Source organism: Dromaius novaehollandiae, chromosome 2 (assembly GCF_036370855.1).
Source record: "Dromaius novaehollandiae isolate bDroNov1 chromosome 2, bDroNov1.hap1, whole genome shotgun sequence".
Classification (NCBI taxonomy): domain Eukaryota; kingdom Metazoa; phylum Chordata; class Aves; order Casuariiformes; family Dromaiidae; genus Dromaius; species Dromaius novaehollandiae.
This window is the reverse complement of record NC_088099.1, coordinates 137,657,325-137,678,068: the sequence shown is the minus strand read 5'-3', so window position 1 is coordinate 137,678,068 and position 20,744 is coordinate 137,657,325. Positions and strand designations below refer to the sequence as shown.

Sequence of the window (20,744 nt, the reverse complement as noted above, 5' to 3'; positions counted from 1 at the left end):
GCAGTGAGGGTCACTGGCTGAAGCAGCCCTTAATAAAGGCTTAGGTCAGCTGAATCAGTGTAATATTGTAACTTATGTATTACTGTTTTGACATGGTATATCAAATTTCTTGTTGAAGCTTCATATTGAATTTTGCAGGTAAGAAACTGAGTTCTGTAGACAATTATTTGAAAGATTTGCAAAATGTTGTAGAGAATAATATTGTAGTTTTTTGAAGTATTACAATGCTAAGTTTTTATTTAATTGTAGAAAATAGCTAAAAAACCTGATGGAAATCACTATTCATTTCTATAGGCATTTTTATAGATCCTGTAACTGTATTTTATAGAGATAGTTTTACAATTTATTGGAAAATATTATGAACATTCTGTTCTCCCTTTAAGCTGAATAAAACTATTGTATGTTTTCGTGTTAAATCTTGTGAGGCATAGTGGTGTAATATCTTTTTATGCAAATGTTGTCTGACTGCTTGTATTATTAATTAATTGCTGCTGTTTCCATGTTTCTGTATCTCAAAATACAAGTGGAATAAAAAGATACAAAGCATAAACCAGGAATAAATTGATAAAACATTAGTAATGCTAACACTGTGGAAGATCAGTGGCGAATGTATAGGAAAATCCACTGGACTAATATGAACATCTCAAGGTGAATGTTTCTGAGTTTTCCTTTGAAGCAAGAGGGACACACTGTCTTCACTGTGTTCATATATATTGGGTTAATTTGCATGGACAAATCTGTTAGCTTTTGACAGTTTGATGTACAAATTTACTAATATGGGTGTGCTGTATATGGAATGTAGAAGTTTCTTTTACCAAAATGTACTGTTTCTTCAGCAACATACAGGACCTCTAGCAGCCCAGGCAGAAAGAAATCTTAAATGCATGCTCAGGCTATAGTTGTTCAATTAGCAGCACACTTTGCAGCACAATTACTCTGCCATTCTGGCTTATTTATTAAAAGATTTTATCACTCAAAAATACGACTTTCATTAATGTGCTGTAATATCTATTACTTCTGCTGAACCTGGCATTTAAATGTCTTCATGAAATGCGTATTTAATAATTTTTTGTTTCACAGCAAGGCTTTCTTTTATGATTTTACCCTCTTTAATTTCACAACAGCATTGCAGAAAATAGTGAATAATTTGCTTCATTGATTATGCTATCCCTATTTTATTTGCATATTGAATGCATTAACAGATTGATATTAATGTGGTGATGAGGAGTTTCTTTTCTCTTGGCAATGTTATTGTTAAGCTAGTGACTTTTGAGCCCTCTACCCTGATTTCCTCTGGGATTAAGACTGAGTCTTGACTCAGTAGGTTCATTCTAGCTAAGAATGATTGGCGTTTCATGGACAGTTAACTCTCCTTTTGTCACAGGCCATTTAAATCATCAGAATCATCTGCTTTGGTTGTATAGCATGATTAGACAAGTCCCACGGGCTTTCGTTTTTGCATTTTTCCCCCTTTTTTTCCTGATGTTATTAGGTTGCTTTTTTGTTTGTTTATTTTTCTGACCTTTTATTTTGCTTCATTGATTTTGCTTTGTTCTTGGTGTCATTCTGGATGACTGACCATGTCTATTTTTCTTTTACATGCTTTCTGAAATGCAAGTGGTCTGAATAGAAACTAATGTTGAATGCTTTGTAGAATAAGACTCTAATGGATAAAAATATAATTTGTAACTGAGAAACAATAACACTGTTAAATTTTATAGACAAGTACCTATAGGAGAAGTCCTTTTAGATCTGTCTCAATAAATAGTCTTCAGATAATTTGATTATAAGTTTTACTTTTCACTGCTGCACTGGTCAGGAACCCAATGCTATTACTGTGTTTCCAGGTCAGAGCAGCATCTTTTATTAAGTCTGAAGCAATTTGCGTGCTCTTCTGCATAGGTCAGACTTTAAGCAGGTGCTTAACATTCCGGTGGTATCAGGAGATCTGCATCCTATGGGATAATGTAAATGAAATCCATGGAGCTAGTGGACTATGTGAGTATTTGCGATGAGGACCTATTTCTTAATTTAGAACACTTAGTTTTTAGTGGAAAATTATTCTAATTTCCCAAAACTAAAGAGATGCAAATAAAGCTTGTTTCTTCTTTCATTATATACAGTTCGGAGCAAGAAAATAAAATCTGTAAAAGATTGTAAGCAGCATAGCATTAAAACAGTGTTTAAAAAAGAAAGCATCTCTGTTTCTTTAGCAGCTTGAACTATGCTAGTGTTAGTGAGGTTCCCGTAGCCATTGTACCTGTAGCAATTCCCTTGAGCATTCCTGTTCAAATGATCATGGATGAGATCTAAATTCAAGCATCCATTGCATAGGCAGGCAGCATAGGTATTACAGAGATTTCTTTATGGACACAACATGAAAGACTTGCTTTCCAAGAGATAGAAATGTACTGGCTTCAGCATTGTGCTACCAGTGGGTACCTGATGCAGATTTGTGCTCCAGTGCCAACGACCAGAGTGTGAGACGAGAACATTTTGTGAAAGTCAGAATCTAGAAAGCAATGTCTTTACTAACCCAAATGAAATTCTTGCCTGGAGAGAGGTGTTACAGCATGCAATGTCTGAATTTATGAGTGGTGTGTGTGCTGAGGATATCCACGAGTCTGTATGTGAGAAAACTAGAAGGTAAGGCTGGTCACTGCTGGGTCAGATGCTTTTTTTTTTTCTTTTTTTTTTTTTTTTTTTTTTGTGAAGTACTACACTCTCACAAAATGCCACAAAATTGTGGCATTGAAAACTACCAACTTCAGCATCGATGGCAGAAGTATCAAATATTTTTATTTCATAATTCCTTATAAACATATCTTCCTTATAAATAATTCCTTATAAACATATCCCTTGAATTACATGAAATTAACCTCACAAAAGTTTGCTACATGATGTTCAAGATGTCAGTGTGTGATAAGGCAAACGCCAGTCTTTTTAGACATATACGTCAATAGACTGGTCTAACAAAGATGGCCTGATACTGACCTCGATGAAAATTATGTGAGGGAAAATAATCCTCTAAAATATTGTGTGTCTGATCTGAAATATGACTTTTCAATAGGCTCATTCCTAGGAAAAGATTTAATCTTTACAATTGTTTTGTTACTTAGTTGAATATTCGTAATTTCTATCACCTCTTGTGAACATCTGAAATTCAAGTAAACAGATTATTGAGTTTTATCAATGAAAATAATTTACCTTTCTAGAGAGCCATAATTTTTTCTTCTTTAATAGGTTTTCTTTGTTTGCTAATCCTTCCTCAGGCAAGCAGTTTTTTCGACTGGAGTCGATACTGGAGTGTATCTGCATATGATCTCCATAAACCAAGGATATGACAGTGTACTGTCCAACAAGATGGATGATTCAAATCAGCTACTGTTTCTCTAAAAGATCAAAAATAAAGTAGGAGCAGATAGCAAAATGCTAAGTTTGGCCACCAGGACACTTTGTGTTCTTGCATAATTTTCTTAAATTAAAGATTCTACTGAAAAGTCATAGAATTGTCTGAAATAGTAGTAATTCACCTGAAGAAAAGATACAGATGATTCCCATTCACTTTGAGTAATCAAATTCTATGCTGTTATACAGTAATGCACTGCTTAATTAAACAACTGCTAATTCTTTTAGTATTTTTTGATTAAGGATCTTTGTGGGAGACTGATGTGCGGATCATTCATTCTTTCAATATTAATACAAAATTAATGCACATTTTTGTAAATTTATAGAGCAATGGCTCTTATGGAGTATTACAGCATTTGTCTAAGGATTTATCTGAGTTTGATATGAAGGTATCTGAATGTGACTTATGGACTATAATTTGCTCTTTTGATAGATAAAAGGCTTTCATCAATAAATGCTTTTTGCAAGGTCAGAAAGTAATACTGAGTTAAATTCTAGAACTGTAGCCAGATCTGATTTCTAACCTTACTAATCACACAACCATTCTTCTTTCTCTTGTAAAGATAGCATATTTTATCTGACTTTTAAATTTATCCTGTCACTATTGTGAAATCAAGCCTATTAAAAAAATTATAACTCTATTCAACTCCATGTGTTATTACAAAAAAATCAGTTGCATTAGAGATAGCTTTTCAGTTTGTAAACTTCACACAATGCCATATTTTTTCTTTTTTTTAAATTTAAATAATAAAGCTATTATTCATTCTTAAGTATATATTCAGAATATGTCACTTAATGTGACTTTTCTGACCAGTCAGATGATGTTATTGCTTTTCCCTTTCTTGCACATTTTTGAATTGTGGATACTTACTGAGAGTGAATTTTAAATCTTTTACCTTGGAACATTCTTTTTTGAGAGTTTAAAATTTTCTTCCCGTGTATTTTGGTGTATGTAAAACAAGTCCAATTAAAATTGGCAAAGTTGATAAGCCAAAGAATGAAAGAAGAAGGAGAATTTTAAAATAATTAATGTTTGGTTTTGGTTTATTTGCTGTATTGTATTTATTTGCTGTTTTGAGTCTGATATGCAATTGGACAGTATGAACAGCGCCAAAGTAAGACTCCCTGTGTCACAGACTCCATCAAATATCTATCAGATGGGGTAACTTTTACTTTCTGCCCATCTGGACAACTTTGAAGTGACAACCCAGAGCTGGCAGATGTAAATCCCTGTATTTAGGGACAATCCAAACCTGTTTATTTTTCTGCAGCTACTGAGAAAAGAAAAAAGCCTAGCAATCTACTGAGGTTTAAACACAAGACTGCCATTTGTTAGGTCAAATCTGAAAGGACAGAATAGCCTTTTCTCTTTGGAGTCAAGTTTTTTCTTTTATAAAAAAAAAGGCAGATATTAAAAAACAGAAAACAACTGGAAAAGCCAAAGGCTGGCTCAGCGGCGGTGTATGATATGAGTAGCTAGCTGGAAACTACAGCTATCATGAAACTTCGATAGTGTGTTTGTTACCAGGCCTTGTGGGAATTTGGATCCATATGACCTTGGGTTTGTGCTTTTTAATTTGAATGTACACATCGAGCAATGCGGTAGTTTTGGATTAAATTGAGCTGGTAGCCTTGGAGTAGGATTTGTATAAGTAGCAAGCGAGGTGAATGTTTCTGCTTTTAGGCACGTGTGGTGGGAAGGGGAAGCACAAGGGACAGGTCGAGTGCTCCTGCTCATTAGGGACGGTGTTAACTGCTTGCAGCACCCTCTGCCTCCAGGGCAAGGGGTTTTCCGAGGGGTTTCCCTGCTGCCACCCTCTCTTACTGCCTGTCGTCTCCAGCCAGATGAGGAGCTGTGGGAAGCAGACAGGTTGGGATATCATGCAGCAGAAGTCATTAGCCGACGAGCAAGTCTGTCAGCGAGCCTGGTTAACATAGTTAATCCAAACCTGAAACCGTGTGGGCCGTGTCCTGTGCCTTATTAATCCAAAGCAATGGCAGTAAGAAAGAGTGAAGCCTTACCAAAGGGAGCATGTAAAAATCTTCCTTCAGGAAAATGCATGAAGAAATTCAATGAAAAAAAGAAAATGTCATTGACTTCTATCAAAATATAGTGTGATTACTAATGCCAAAGCTGAATTACATGAGAATATGGCCTTGAAGATTGGCTTTAAATATTATCAGAGTTTGACCTCTGAAGTTGCTGCCAACACATTGATTATATATTTCATTATTTCTTTCTTAAAATTATATTCTAACATTTTCCACCCTTTTTTTCTCTACGGTTTTCCATGTCACTATGCTATTGTATATTTGTCTTCATGTTTATTCCTTTTTTCTCACCTACTGTATTTTTTCCCCACTTTCAGATTTTTTCCTTGTTTTTTCACAATTATAATGCCTTTATTTCTGTTCCATAACAGACTTCTTGTTTTCTGTCTGGATTTAGACAGATCAACTCTTTACATCTCACCATGCATACCTTTACTCATGTAAGAAGAATAACCATACACATCAGTGTCCCAAACTGAAAATACAGCATTTATGTCTTGATTGAAAGGTTGAACATGGAAAATTAAAGTTTCACATTCTGTTAAGTCAGTATTACGAAGAGTTTTGAAGTTTCTTGGTTCTTTTGTTTAGCTGCAATTGCGTAGTTCCACACAGGCAAATTATTTGAGCACACTAGATTACTGGTTTATATTTGACAGAACAAATAATTGAAAATATTACTAATTAACTGTTATTATTAAGAATAAATTAAGCGGTGTTATGAACTCTCTTTACACCACGTTCTAGTTACTATGAAATCTTTGAATCTTTATTGTGCCCTAAGTTTTTAACTGTTATAAGTAACATTAACTCTTGATAATATGTTTATAATTACAAATACAAATACAAATAGTTTATAATTACGTAAGATTCCATATTTTCCCGCCTTGATTATTTACTCTCTTTACGTTCTCACATAGTCATTCTTCACTTTTATCTCATTTAAGGTGATGTCTGTGATCCCAAGAAGGTTAAATGCCTGTTTGTTGAAGAAATTTTAATATATCTTTATTTAAGGCCTATAAAATAGTGCTTTTTCTTTCACTGCATAGCTCTGAGGAATATTTTTGGCAAAACTGTTAGCTCTGTCTCCCAGTCAATGAACACATGTTCAGTGGATGAGGAATTTTCTGAGTTAGAGGCATAGAAAACAATGACAGCTTGGCAACAGCTTTGAGCTTTTCAATGAAATGATAACTACTTTTATTGTCTTCCAGGAAGCAGCTTCTAAAAAATGCTCCTCTGAATCTTGCATGAAAAGATCCTAGGAGCTCTAACTTCTCCTCTGTTTAGCATGTAATGTGGTTAAAAATGTGGCAATGGAATTACAAGCTCACAGGACATTTCCTTTGGTCTTTGCATCAAACTAGGTAGCTTTTCATCAGAATCAGTTTTATTTGTGTAAACTTGGAGATGAGCTTGCTTTTTGGAACCACTACAAACTCAATGATACAATACTACCTTGTGTAAATAAACAGCAGTACTAATAGACCAGCCTACTTCTGACACTGACTTTTAGTTAGATTTTAAGTGGATCCTTACACTCAATGGAGCTGCAGCATCTTTAAACAGGAACAACATAAAGGGTGAATCAGAATATTTAGACCACTTCATTACTTGTAAAAAATATGTTAACTTCTAAAGCTGTCATCACATTTTCTTCATGAATAGCTGTAAAGCATTTTAGGAACTTAAAAAGAAGGCCATTAGGTGAGTGAAAAGCATTTTATTATTGTTCATTCTAAATGCTAATGAAAAGCATTAAATCATTTGTTTCAATTTGCTGGTCAAACTTCTTTATTATATTAATCATATTGTATAAACATATTCTTTTACATTAAAATATACTGAATTGCAAACAAAGTCTATTCAATTCATCTTGGGTGAAAATGACACAGAAAATGAAGCTTTGTGTGGCTCCATCACAAGATGCATACTGCAAAAGAAAAAAAATTACTCCGATAAAAGAATTTGCTAACAAAACTTTTCAAAGCTGGTAACTATCATCAAAATACTTAATCAGGCTAAACATAGGATTCATCTTTCCAAAGGTAAATTTGACATCTAGGCTCTGTACTCAGTGGAGGACATAGATAGTGCTAGAAGATGATTATCACCTGAGGGAGACAGCAGCTATGACTTACCTGCATTTAATGTATTTATTTTTCTTTACTGATTAGAGAGGAAAACTGGCTTGACCAATGCGTGATTTTTAGATGGCTTAACTTTGGTTAGATGAATCCTATTCTTTTTCTTCTAACTTTTTGGTTAGAAGAGTTGCTGAGCAGAGCTAGGACCTGATCCTGAGCCAAGATTCTGGCAGTACGAAATGTGTGATGCTTCTGACAGTCTGGAGAAGCTGTTTCACTATTTATTTATGTGAGTTTAGTAATCACAAATTAGATTAATAATGATGGGTTACTAATGAAATATATAACTTATATAATTCTGATTTATTTGTTTAAAGATCATAAATTGTTATGGGTTTTTAATTGTTAGATGTTATGCTGTAAAGGATTTGTAAGTATTTTGGATATGCTCAAGTAATATATTTCTTCATTCTATGACAGAGAAGTGTGTTTTATTAGCATTAGATTAAATATAATATAATGTCTTTATTATAGGTAACATATAACTAGAGAGGTCCTAATTTAGAGTATGTTCTTAAAGTTCAATTCAGTTCAGCAACAGTCCATGCAGACCAAATTATAGTCCAGCCCTTAATATGCTAAAGAATACCGACAGAATATTTGTTGTGTGGTCTGTGCAAATCTGAGTGACACTGGTGATCTATGCTGATTGTGTTGAAATGTATGAGTCTATTAAAATACATGTGCACATTTATGTTATGCAATTATACATTATGAAGTGAGTATAAAATCCAGACTATATGTAGCAATGAGGGCATAAAAACCATATATCTATATATTCTGTATGTTTGTATCTGCATATATCTGTATATCTGCTAGTAGGGTTTTTTTGCTACTGACCAAATTGACTAATACTAAATGATCCTTGAGAATTAAGTCAACAGAAAAGACTAAAAAAAAAAAGTCTTTTGTTTAATGTTTGTTAATATCTAAGACAGATACTAGCCTACGATGTTTATATAACAAATTTTAAGGATGAGCAATAAAAGGAAAAAAATGGGATGCTTTAAATAATGCTGTCCATAACAACACGCTTTAAATCATCTGTTACGATTTGTTAAGCCATAGCTGTTAGGTTAAACAGTGGCTGTGTTTACGTTAGCATTTAAATTTGGATCAGGAATGTGTTTCGAAATGAGTTTCTGGATTATCTGCACTTATGCTTTGATTCACATCACTGAGTGGTTTTGGAGTATCCAAGCTTTATTCCTTTTGGATGAAACTAAACTAGAAAATGTGCTCCGGGAGCACAGTTGATGCACTGCAGCCTGTAGTGCACTTTGTGCCCACAGGACCATTTTAAGACCCCTGAAATGCATGTGTTATGGATACTGGGTTCTGCACAGACTGTTTAACTCTACAGATCTGTTCATATTGCTTGCTGGTGTAGATGTAACCAGAAAGGTATGATTCAAACACATTAATTTTTTGTCTGAGGCAGGAGCTCTCATTTTCCTCCAGACTTTATCTTTTACCCCTGCAGCATAGGTTTCATGGGATTTTATCATTCAGGAATTTACAAGTTTACTGTAATGAGAAAAATTGATGTTGGAGGGTGGTGTAGAAACATCCTATTGAAGTGTGAATGTAGATATTATGCCAGAAAATATTAAATCTAACTTTTTTTATTTAACTTTTTTCAGGAAAGAACAGTAACAATTAGAAGACAGACTGTGGGAGGATTTGGGTTAAGTATAAAGGTAATTTTTTTTGTCTGCTGTTCCACAGGTTACAGAAAAAGTGTCTTTGTATATAGCTAATTTTAATTTTAATGAGGAAATTTTAATGAAATTGTATTTCAGAGGACTAGAAACAATAGAGGAAACATTTTCTAGAAACTTAGATACTGTCACAATAGGGCAACCAGCAACTGTGCTGCCTCGTGAAATGGAAGGCAATGGAAAAAGCATCCCCTTAAGATTCAAGCTGAGCAACTCTATAATGAGATTTGATATGAGAGTTGAAAAGGGTTTGCAACTGCACAGACTGTTCTTTTGTTCAACAGCACTCTAATTTACGTTGTTATTAATGAATGCTAAATTACAGTGTCAGGCACATGGAACAGCCAATAAGTTCATCATCAATTCTTCTACAAAGAATATCACATTAATTCACTGTAATTCATTAATAGGACAGAAAGTGTTATTGCTTTCTCATGTTGTTTATTTTGCTTTTGAGATCAGGCAACTCCAGCAATTTATCATGTTACCGTATTTTTTCTTTCCTCAGGATGATTTAAGAACATACGGAAGTGTAGGTGATCCTTTTTGAGGAAGGGAGGCATGGAAAAAGGAAGGGGGAATCTATCATTTTTGTCATTATAACCATTCTAAGAGCCTATATTGCCATGATTTTGAAAACCTTACCTTAGCTTTGAATCTCAGGATAGAAAACACAGCATTAATTTTATCTTTCTTCTAAACACAGCATTCCTCAGCCATGGGAATGGGAAAAGTCAAATATACTTCACATGAATGCAAAGAGCTTAAATTATGCATATAAAGTGAAAGTGTAGACTTTCCTGTGAACATCTGCTAGTACTGACCTTATAAGAAATGACTCAGAAGAGAGATAATGTGCATTTATGTTGTCACTCATAAGAATATTGCTGAATAGAAATACTAGTTCTTAAAGTATGTCTTGCTACACTTGCTTTTATCTTGTTGACCCACTAAAGACCTCTATTCAAGGAAAACTAATTGCTGTATTGTGGCCAAAGTTTCTCAGGAATCTAGTCAACAGCACACAAGTTGTTTTCTTGCAATGTCACTGTAGCTTACTGTTCACTGAATAATGATAAAGTAATACATGTAACTGTAAGATAAAATATACAGGTGAATGAAGTTGCTTTTGGTTAGTAATAAGAAATAACTGGTTACAGTAAGGATTTTTGAGGTTTGGAAAGCAAATTCCATGAGGACTCAGTAAAATGCATTTTTTCATTATACAGTACAATGGTTTATCTTTTAGAATAAAAAATCTGGGACAAACTCAAGATAAATTTATTATTTAAGTATGGGTAAGTTGTAGCAAATAAAATATCATTGGGAAATATAAATTGAAAAGTGACTGGGGAGATCATCTTTATTAAATTACTTGCATTTTCAGAGCATATTCATTGTTCTCAAGAAATTTCTTCAAAGTTGCAAAAATTCATGAAGTGCCAATATAGAAAATAAGGCTATTTCAGATTGTGAATTCAGCTTAGAAATGAATTTCTCGTTATATGTTTATCAAAGACCTAATGTATCTTAGAAATTGAATATGATTCTATTTTAGTTTAAAAAGAATATACATATATAGGAAGCAACTGCAATAAAATTTACAAATTATTGCCTTAAATTAAATTATTTTATTCAGCTATGTTTTCTTTTGTAATTTTTTTTGCATAGATGTTGTGATCAAAATTAATTTCACTGGTGGAAAGGTGAAGCTACATAAGTTTCGGCTTGAATAGCAAACCTCTAATTTGTGGAAGAGCTTACAGTCAGGATGGATTCCCTTTAACAGATGTCATTAAATAGTCAAGAGATCTCTTTCAACAGAAGAAACTCTGCCTCAGCTGGATGGTATAGATTAGCTAATGAAATTACTGAGGAGAATTCTATGGTCTTGAGTACTCTACAGATGTGTACCAGATAATATGATTTGTCTGGCTTTGAAAAACAATGAACAGGGGCCTGTTTTGCCAGATCCCTTTTTTAGTAATCCTACATTGTCAGAAAGATACACTAGCAGCACAATCCCAAAGAAGCAGGTGTGAGTACTCAGTATAAATTCCTATTACTTATTTAGCTAGTAGTAAGAAACAATTCAGACCTGAAACTTAAAGTAGTGCTTTTTTTGCAGTTTGGTAGGCAAACTTTTTGAAGACTCGCTAAAATGGATTTTTTTAGGTATTCAGTATGAGTTCAAAAAGTCAGAAAAATGACGGTTTTCTGTTTTGAAAGGTGCCAATCGATCACGTTATTATTCCTTTTACAGATGAGCAATAGTTCATTACTTGGTTTTGTTTTGTTCTGGAAGGTTCCTGACCTTTAATAAAAGATTTTTTTTTTTAAGAGAAAACTAATTCTTATGTACTAATACGTTAAAGTATGGGCTCACACGTCACCCTGTGGGCAATGACCCGTACCAGTATCAAAGCCACTGCATGTGTATCATGAAGTTTATCTTCCTGCATGTGCACGACGTCTTAACATAGCCACAACATTTGCTCTTCCTGAATTGGAAAATAATACTGGTTTCCCAAAACAAAACCTGTAATCCTGAAATTTCACACCCAGGCCAAATGTGGGTGGGGTAGGAAAAGAAAGGAAATTCTGTACCTGATTTTGACCTGTCCATTTTCTGTGTCTGTCTGTTCTGAATTCAGGGCACACATATGTACACACTCGCACATGAAGAATGCAGGGGTGGAAAGGGCTGGTGTGTGACAGTGTATGTGCTGACACATCGTACGTCGTAAGTTCAGGTGCAGAAACTTCCTACGCTGTCCGGAGAGGAGAAGCGGTACAACAAGGGTGTACTGAATTTCTGTGTACGTCCGACAAGCTAAAGGAGCTTATTTTTGGATGGCTTTTGCCCTGTCCTTATGTCCACAAACCAGCTCCTGCACTGCTGCAGCTTACACTGGGGCTTTTTAAAGAAAAACCATCATGGATCATTTTGTTTTAGAAATCTATCCCAAGCACTGTGATGATTCTTGAGGATCTCAGATTATCTCTGTAGTGGCTGTGAAGTGGGCAGCTGTGGCTGATCAGCCATCAGCCATCTCCTGCCATCTATGCTCGGTAGTCAGTGCTCTGGATCTTCTACATTTTTGTATTAGGACTTCTGGAAAATCATTTTAACCAATGGACATGTGCACACAGTTTGCCTATGCCTGTTTCAGTCAGCCAAGATATGACTTAGGCTGGCTGAGACACGTAGTCTGATCTTCTCGGTTACTCAGGTACCAGCTCTTACACAACAATTTCTGCCTCAAGCCTGTCATTCTTGTTTGAGCCACCACACATGTTTCAGCCACTTAGTCAATATGTAAAGATCGTTAATAAGTGTGGATACTCCATGGCTGTTGTGGCTACTGTAAACACTTTGTAAAAAAAACAAAGAAAAACCCCAGCAAACGTCATTGGATTCAACAGTAGTGCAGGTGACTTAGGCATTTCTTCCTTTTTTCAGTAACTCTTGTTCCCACAACCTCACATACAGTACTTTTTGAATCTTAATACTCTCAGATTATTTAAGGATGAGGGTTATCTAAAGACTTATATTCTGGCTGAGGTACATTCCCTGGCAGAGGTAAATTTCAAAGGATGCAGTTTATCCAAGATATGAGTTATACACAGTAAGCTGTCCTAGTGATTAATGACACTCACCTTAAAATATTTGCGGTCTTTTAACATGAATTTGTGTAATGTAAACATTCAGCTCTGGGATATTTTAATGCATTTTTCTGCTAAATTAAACAGACATCTACTATCAGAAATTTCACACAATCCAGTCACCTTTTAACTTTCTCTTGAGTAGATTTTTGGAAGTGTCTTTTGCTACCTTAAGTATTTTGGACCTTTATATTTCTTTCTGAAGAGCAGGAGGACAGAAAGTTAATAATTCCAGTAGGAAGCTCCCCAGTCATCGTATGGTGACTTGTCTATGAGTGGAACTCTATTCTTAGGTATCATCACCTGGCTACTCCAACTATAGTTGTAATGATCAGAGATTCAGCTAACTGTTTAAAAAACTGCCTGTGAGACTGAATTTTACCAAGATCCAAAATCAAGCCCCTTTAGAAATTGATTATAATCAATTCCTTGTGGGTTTGAAAGAACAAAAAGTGTTGGTTTATGTTTTGCTGTAATTCATTTATATAATTAAATTTGGAGCAGAACTGGTCTGTTTTACACCCTTCAGAAGGAATTATTTTCTCAGATTTCTGAATTGCCTTTAGGACACTTTAATAAACCAGTGTTCAAAGGAACGGTCATGGACTTAGGGTTCGAAATTGATGAGTGTCATGTATTTCAGGCATTTATCACATCTTTGACAAGTTTGAGATGTGGAGATTTGACACAAGAAGCTGCTAAGTGCATGACTTTTGAAAGAACATCATGTTTCTTAATAATTGGAGAGCATGTAGTGTTCTTGCGGAAATAGGCAATCAAATTGATAGTTCATTATATAAATTAAGGTTTATTGTTACAATCTGACCTCTGGCTGCCAAGACTCTGTACAGTGCCATTTGCCTGCCGGCATTTTGATCATTCTTTGTATGGTGAACAGCATCGCAGATCTGCTGAGATTCAGTTCAACTTTTCAAAGTTTGACCCCATCAAAAAAATCTATAAACCAAGCCTGTGCACCTGTCCTGCTCACAGGACAGGTACTTGCATAAGTCAGTGTTGAATACATTTTGGAAGTGACATTTTTGTTCTAGCTATACTACTGGATTAAACAGGGCCAGAAAAGTTTAAATGGAGCCAATTAATAATGGAACATGATTATCCATATTGTTTAATTACTAGCATAGTTCTTGGCACAGCTTTTGGCTTATGCCAACTATCATCTTCTGAGACAGTTCCTGAGCACAGATCAGGACTTTTCCCAATAGGTGACATGTATAAAGTCAGGCTATTTCAAACTGGTGAGGAGTTTATCCACATAAGACATGAGCTATGTTGTGCCACTGGACCTTAAAGCCAAAAAAACAGGCCCATTTTAGTCAGTGGAGCAGATGTTGCCTTTTAGCATTTTTATAAAGATAATATCTTTTTAAGATATAATCCTATGATATCTTTATTTTTTATATGTATATGTAATTAAAAAGATAGTAAATAAGCATTCTGTATATTCAGCTAATATGGGCTGTTGAACTTCCCACAAGTTCCGCATGATGTTCCCTTAATGCTGTAAATCCATTGATCTAATTTTTATAGATGCCCTCTGTCTCTTTGTAAACGCAGAACAGTAATGTTCTGATTGCTCATGAAGTGAAACATGAAAACAGCATTTGTCAAGAGAATTTGTTTCAGTCTACCTTTTTTTTTACATTTCTAAAACTTTTGAAAAAACTTCCATACATAAAAATTGCAGTTCCAAACATCTTTCAAACTGTATTGTTTGACACTCTGAGAGGAGATACAGGTGGCATTCAGACCTTGAAAGTAATGGCCAAAGTCCAGGATTGTGAGCTGGGAACAGCTGCTCGTGGTTAAAGCTTGGTTTACCTGGTCTGGCATAAACATCTCTACAGAGTAGAGCTACACTGTCTCCGTTATTCCAGGCTTGCTGATTTAGGAAGAATGGGAAAGGGAATTCACACTGCAAAGACTGGTGTTAGAGGGCTGAACCATTAACCTTCAATGCCATTAACAGATAACTTTTTGTCCCCCTCTATGATTTGGGGGTGTAACTATATATCCACAGTTGAGGGCGGAGGGGGGGAATGTTAAACAACAGAAAAGTAGTCACAGTTCCCACAGCTTTCTGAAGTAGAGTATTTCCTGAGCCTATAAAACCAGAAATTAGATATCCGTTCACTTTTTCCTCTGTAGGAAGGAGGCTCCAGCGCAGAGGATGCAGAACACAAGATTGCAGTGTCCATTTGTAGTAGTATTTATCAAGATGTTGTCAGAATATATACAGCTCTTTTAACCTGCTGCAAATGGTTAAAGATGACTGGTTATAGATAGCTGACCAGCTATTTTCTCTTTCTCCATTTGGACTTTTGTTTCTTAGATGACCAGGCAGCTAATTTTGACCTTAGACTAATTTAAAGGAAATCCTTCATACCAGTGGCCACCTGCAGTGAGAGGGAGTTCATTTTCTTCAGTAGAGCATTACTGGATGGTTCTTGAAATCTCTTGTGTAGATAGATTTAGATAAATACAGTGAGTGAGTGAGGAATAAACAAGCTAGTGTGCCTTGCTGGCTGGTTTAAGAATAACAGTAATCTCCCTGTTTACTGGAAAGCTGAATTTAAGGAGGTAGAAAGGCAAGGCTCCTGAGGGAAAGACCTGAGTTAGTTATGTTGAGCTTTAAAGCTTGCACTCCTTGGCTGAGCTTCAGATGTCTTGGGCAGTGCAATCTCTGTGTAATTTATTGGAGGCTTAGGGAAAGAACTGACACATTGACTTTTTCTGTTAGTTTTGAAAGTTTAGGAGAAATTAAATGTGCATGTGGCTGAGGAAACCTTTGAGGGAAGTATGATGAGTCTTATAAACTTAGTGAGCTCAGACTGGTTATCTAAAGTAAGGCGAATGTTTACTGCTGCTCTTCCTCTGGTGAAACCCGTCAGAAGTTATAACTCTACAACTTTTCAGTTTGAATACATCTCTAACTAAATGGACTCTGACTAAAATGAAGGTAGACTCATGGTCTTCATGTATGGAGTGAGCACTCATCTCATACAATGCCAGTTTTCTTGTAAGTATGCAATTGTTATAACATCAGTGAGATCCCTACTTACTCAGAGTTTTTAGGACCATTTTCACTGATAGCCAGAATGAACTCTAATCCCATTTGAAATTCTGCAGTTTCATAGGAAATTCAGGTTTCTAGGACACATTTGCCATGGAGGAGATGATGCGTTCTTCCTTCCTCCAGAAGGAAACTTTACAGATTCTAATATGGTGTTAGGACCTGGACATAAAGCAGGGAGATATAGAAACACATATTCTATGGGTTTCTTGTTCTCTGATCCGTGACAAAAATAGCTTTTGAGTGCAGGAGTCTCTTCAGTTTCAAACAACTAGTTATTCCATGATGAAGGAATATGTACTATTTGTTAGACCATCAAAATATCCAAGGTTGGTCCATTCCAGATGTTGAAACTGTTAGATCTAAAAAGGCCATGGTTTCTAAAGAAAAGTCTGGCAGCCGAAGAGAAGAATAAGCAAATGCTTAACCAAGATTTTTAGGCAAAATAACAGTGTGGCAGATCATTTCTGATGATCTGAATTTGTACAGGTAAAATACACATAAAATTCAGACTTGCACTTTGATGCTGTTCTTCAGAGGAAAAGAATATTTCTGTCCCTGTGCATTTTTGCCTTTTCCTTTTTTTTCCTCTTTTTTTGAGTCTCCTTTTTATTTTAAGTTTCTTTTTAATGCTTTAGTCTTAAGAGCAGTGGATGTTTGTAGTCGCAACAGGATAAATTGAATGAAACAACACCACCGAATTGCTGTTGAACTGTTGAATTATGGTCCAGCTTTCCTTTTTTCCCCTCAATTACTGAACACCTACTGTTCCATTTCTTCATGTTTCCTTTTCTGTTCCTTGTTATTTATCCCACTGCTTTGTTCATTCTTTGTGCATGTATGACAGAGACAGGAACAAATAAAGGCTGCTTTTAGATGGAAGTCCAAACTTGCTTTTCCTGGGCTTTTGTTTACCTGTTTCTTGCCAGCATGAAAACTAAGTCATCACAACGGTTTCCATTGTAGTGTGAGGTCCGCTTTGCCTTTAGAGGACATGGTTTCTCATTTTAAGCTATGCAGAATCTGCAGAAACTGATGTGCTTTTTTTCAAGTCTTCTAGAGTTTTGCACATCATTCAATTTCCTAAGCTACTGACAGCAGCTGAGAGCTCCTTTATGAAAGGCAATAAGGAATTAATTACAATTAAATATTTTATTAAAAAAAAACAGAAAAAAGAGGAAAATACAGGATCAGAGTTATTTTCTCAATATCTCTGAAAGTGGCAGTTACAGAAAGGAAAAATCATAATTTTAAGCAAAAAGATATTTCGAGTGACTGATGAGACTGTCATTTATTCTATTTTCAGGGTGGAGCAGAACATAATATTCCAGTGGTCATTTCTAAGATTTCCAAAGAACAAAGAGGTGGGTGTCAGATTAGTAGACTGAATTTTGGCATGTTCCTTAAAGCAGTGATGCATTAAGTCTTGAGATTCTTGTAGGTAGTATTAAAGATTGGTATAGCATTTGTGTCTCTGTGACATAGTGATCTCTCTCTTTCTTAGAAATGTTCTCAGTAAAGTACAAGAGTTATATTTGGAATATCATTCAAAAGTTTGTAATTTTGTGAATCTCTTATTTGAAAATGCTTGTTGATAGAAAGCAGTAACAGATCAAACATTTGGCTGTTAAAGCATGGTAACACAAGCAGAGAACATGTGTGTCTTTTTATACTGGTTAGTAGGGTAGTACTCAAACAGGGGTGGGTAATGGCAGAACACTGATAATACCCCTATGGTATTCCCACATTAGATGCTGGACTGTGCAAGCCCTTGCAACTCATACATAGGAAAACCGGTACTGCATAAGGACTTAACTGTGCTTATTTTTAGCTTACCCCGATACTGTTGTCAAATTCGCTTTTTTTTGACTAGCAAAGTTTTTAAGTTGTTGGAACAATATAATATGTACTAGGAAGATGAATGTTGGTTAAACAGCTCATGATGTGCTCACTGACAAATGATAAAGGTTGTAAATCACTAATTCTAGAGTATATTTAATATCCCCATTATGTTTATTTTTATGTATATTCATGCAAATATATAATACTTATTAGCCAAACTTGTAAGGTCATAAACTTAAAATTGGAGGCATTCTTATCCCTCTGTAAGGCAATAATTCTGGAATGTAGCTCCTGAACAATTAAAATTTCCAGCATTAAAATTCTCATATTCACCCACACATAGATGAAGAGCGATACAGAGAAATGTTAGTGTATTGGGAACTGGAGGCTGAGCCTGAAATGCAGAAAATGTAAAAGTTGTATATAGGGAGGCTATAGAGTAGAATAGAATGAGCCCCTAAGGGAAGGAATAAGCTTTACCTTAAGAAGATATACTTGTGACTCCATCCTTTTCAATATAAAAATAAGTATGTAATAGGTAATAATGTGGCATATATTACCTACACTAGCTATTAAAATGCTATCAAGCACTGCAGGAAAAATAAGAAACGCAGACTTAAGTTTAATTGAGCACACAAAAGTGCACTGTTTTCTTTTATTATTGTCATTATTTTTTGCTATACTGCCTGACACATTATTTCTAATGTCAATACATAATTGAGATATCATCTTCATTACTGCTTCCAATAAAAATACTGCTGATTTTTAGAGAACTAGTTGTCAGTGACATTTCTTAGATAGATGGAGACTATGCAACTGCTATGCCATGTGGCTGTGCTAAGGATCTTGGATACAGAAAAAGCTGTTTAATCCAGAGCTTGTACCTCAGAGCTTTGCAGGCTTGGTTCTGCCCTCTTCCCAATTGCTTTCCAGCTCTATTTTAGACTTCTAAACAATAACAGGGCACTTGATGCAATTCTTACAACCAGTGCTACACAGAAGGTGCTTAAGTCATATACAGATAACCCCCAAATTAGTACATGCAAGCTCAGTGTCTGAAGCAGGATAATGAGATTCGCATTTATCTCTAAAAAAAAAAAAAAGAAAAAAATCAGAATTTTTTATCCTCCAGTATTTTAAGCATTCTTCGCTCCACCTAACGTACTAATACCAGTCCTTCAAACACATACTTGAGTATAATTTATGTGAATATTGATGTTGGTCCTGCTACTCGTGACTAAATTTGTTGGATCAAGTCAAATGTCAGACTTTTCTAGACAGTCTCTTCTGTGATGTTCTGGAATGCTATAGCTAAATAATTCCATATCATCTGCTACTTCGTTCTCATGTTAGGGGTTAGTCCTTTCTTTGTAGACACTTAAGTAATTTCTGTTATATTTCTTCTGTATTTATAAAGTATATTTACATTATATATTTCTATAACACAACTGAATAGTTAAGGATTCTAACTGTGGAATCAGATTTTGTAAATTGCCTTACAGTTTATAGATTATCGTAGTTTTTTTAAGATCAAATTCAATTTTGCTGGTGATTTTGTACAGTATACTAAGTGTTTGGCTTTTCAACATATAAAGTGCATATATACTCCACCGAGCTTATCAAATTTTGCAGGACCTCAAGTTTGTTTGCTAAAAGCTTACAAATTAAAAATTATCCTTGTTAAGTACGTCTTAAGTCTCCATGTTGCTTTTTCCTCAGAATTTGTAACAAATAATCTCTCAATGTCATTTGAGAAGTAATCTCAGGTAGGACCTAGTCCTGCAGTCATTCTCTATTCAGAAAAGCACTTGCAATATGCCATTCCTCACTGTAAGGGCATAAAAGATGCTAGAGACAAATGGATGATATTTCAGAGTCTTATAATTCTGCTGGGTAGACTCTTTCATAGTAGCATTTATATGCTGGTATTCTGGGCTAAAGAAAAAAGAATCCAAGTAATTTATTTAGAAGTTGTATTTTTTCTTATTTTTAAAAGACTAAGACTGTGGAAAAATATGATGGGAAACAGAAATAAGTGTGCAGTAAATATATTGTGTTTTATACCAGATGAGTGAAAATGCGCTTTCTGTTTTCAGCGGAACTTTCAGGGTTGCTCTTTATAGGAGATGCAATTCTACAGGTAAGTAAAATTGCAAGTTCTTTTATTTATGGTTTTCTAGAAAAGTATAATGAAATCTATACTTATGAAATGTAGAGTAAGTTTTCTCTCTATCTTTTTGATAACAGATTAATGGAATTAATGTGAGAAAATGCAGGCATGAAGAAGTGGTGAGCTTTTCTATTTTTTAGTCTTTTTTGTCTTTCATAGTTATGATAGTGTACACTGATAGCAGAGCACTGGTATCAGTTGCATCATTGTTATTTCTAAACAAATATGATGGTACCTTCTAGCATGGCAAGCAGCTTAGCACACAGTGCAATCTCTTCTGTGAATATTTATCTTACTGTCCTTTGATAGTTTTTTCTATATTAGAGATGACCATTTTACTACTAGGATTTTGGCTATACATATTCCAACCTTTCCTATTCTGGGCTGTAGCTATCAAATTTCAGCCATGCTACTCCTTTCTGGCTGTGTGATGTCATTTTAATTTGAAAAGCTGGCATTTGCACTATGTTGGGGAGTTGTTAGCTTTTTTAACCCCACTTCAAAATCAAAACAAAACTATACTTTTACCTTTAGTTCGCTTTTGCTGATGCGCTCCTCCTTCAGTTAAGCCATTAACTGTTGGGGTTTAAAATAACAGTGTATTAAGGCGATTCTTTCCAGAGAAGCCATGTGTATTTCAG

The 20,744-nt window shown here is 35.1% G+C and overlaps 1 protein-coding gene across 3 annotated transcripts in view; it reads left to right on the top strand.

Moving 5' to 3' along the window:
- SNTG1 (syntrophin gamma 1) overlaps positions 1-20,744 on the top strand; it is a 341,044-nt gene that overhangs the window by 190,803 nt on the left and 129,497 nt on the right. For all 3 annotated transcript variants that reach the window (XM_026097832.2, XM_026097823.2, XM_064507560.1), the window contains 4 exons: positions 9,254-9,310; positions 17,398-17,455; positions 20,030-20,073; positions 20,181-20,222. In XM_026097832.2, coding sequence (XP_025953617.1) covers positions 9,254-9,310; positions 17,398-17,455; positions 20,030-20,073; positions 20,181-20,222 — 201 coding nt within the window. The remainder of the gene's footprint in view (positions 1-9,253; positions 9,311-17,397; positions 17,456-20,029; positions 20,074-20,180; positions 20,223-20,744) is intronic.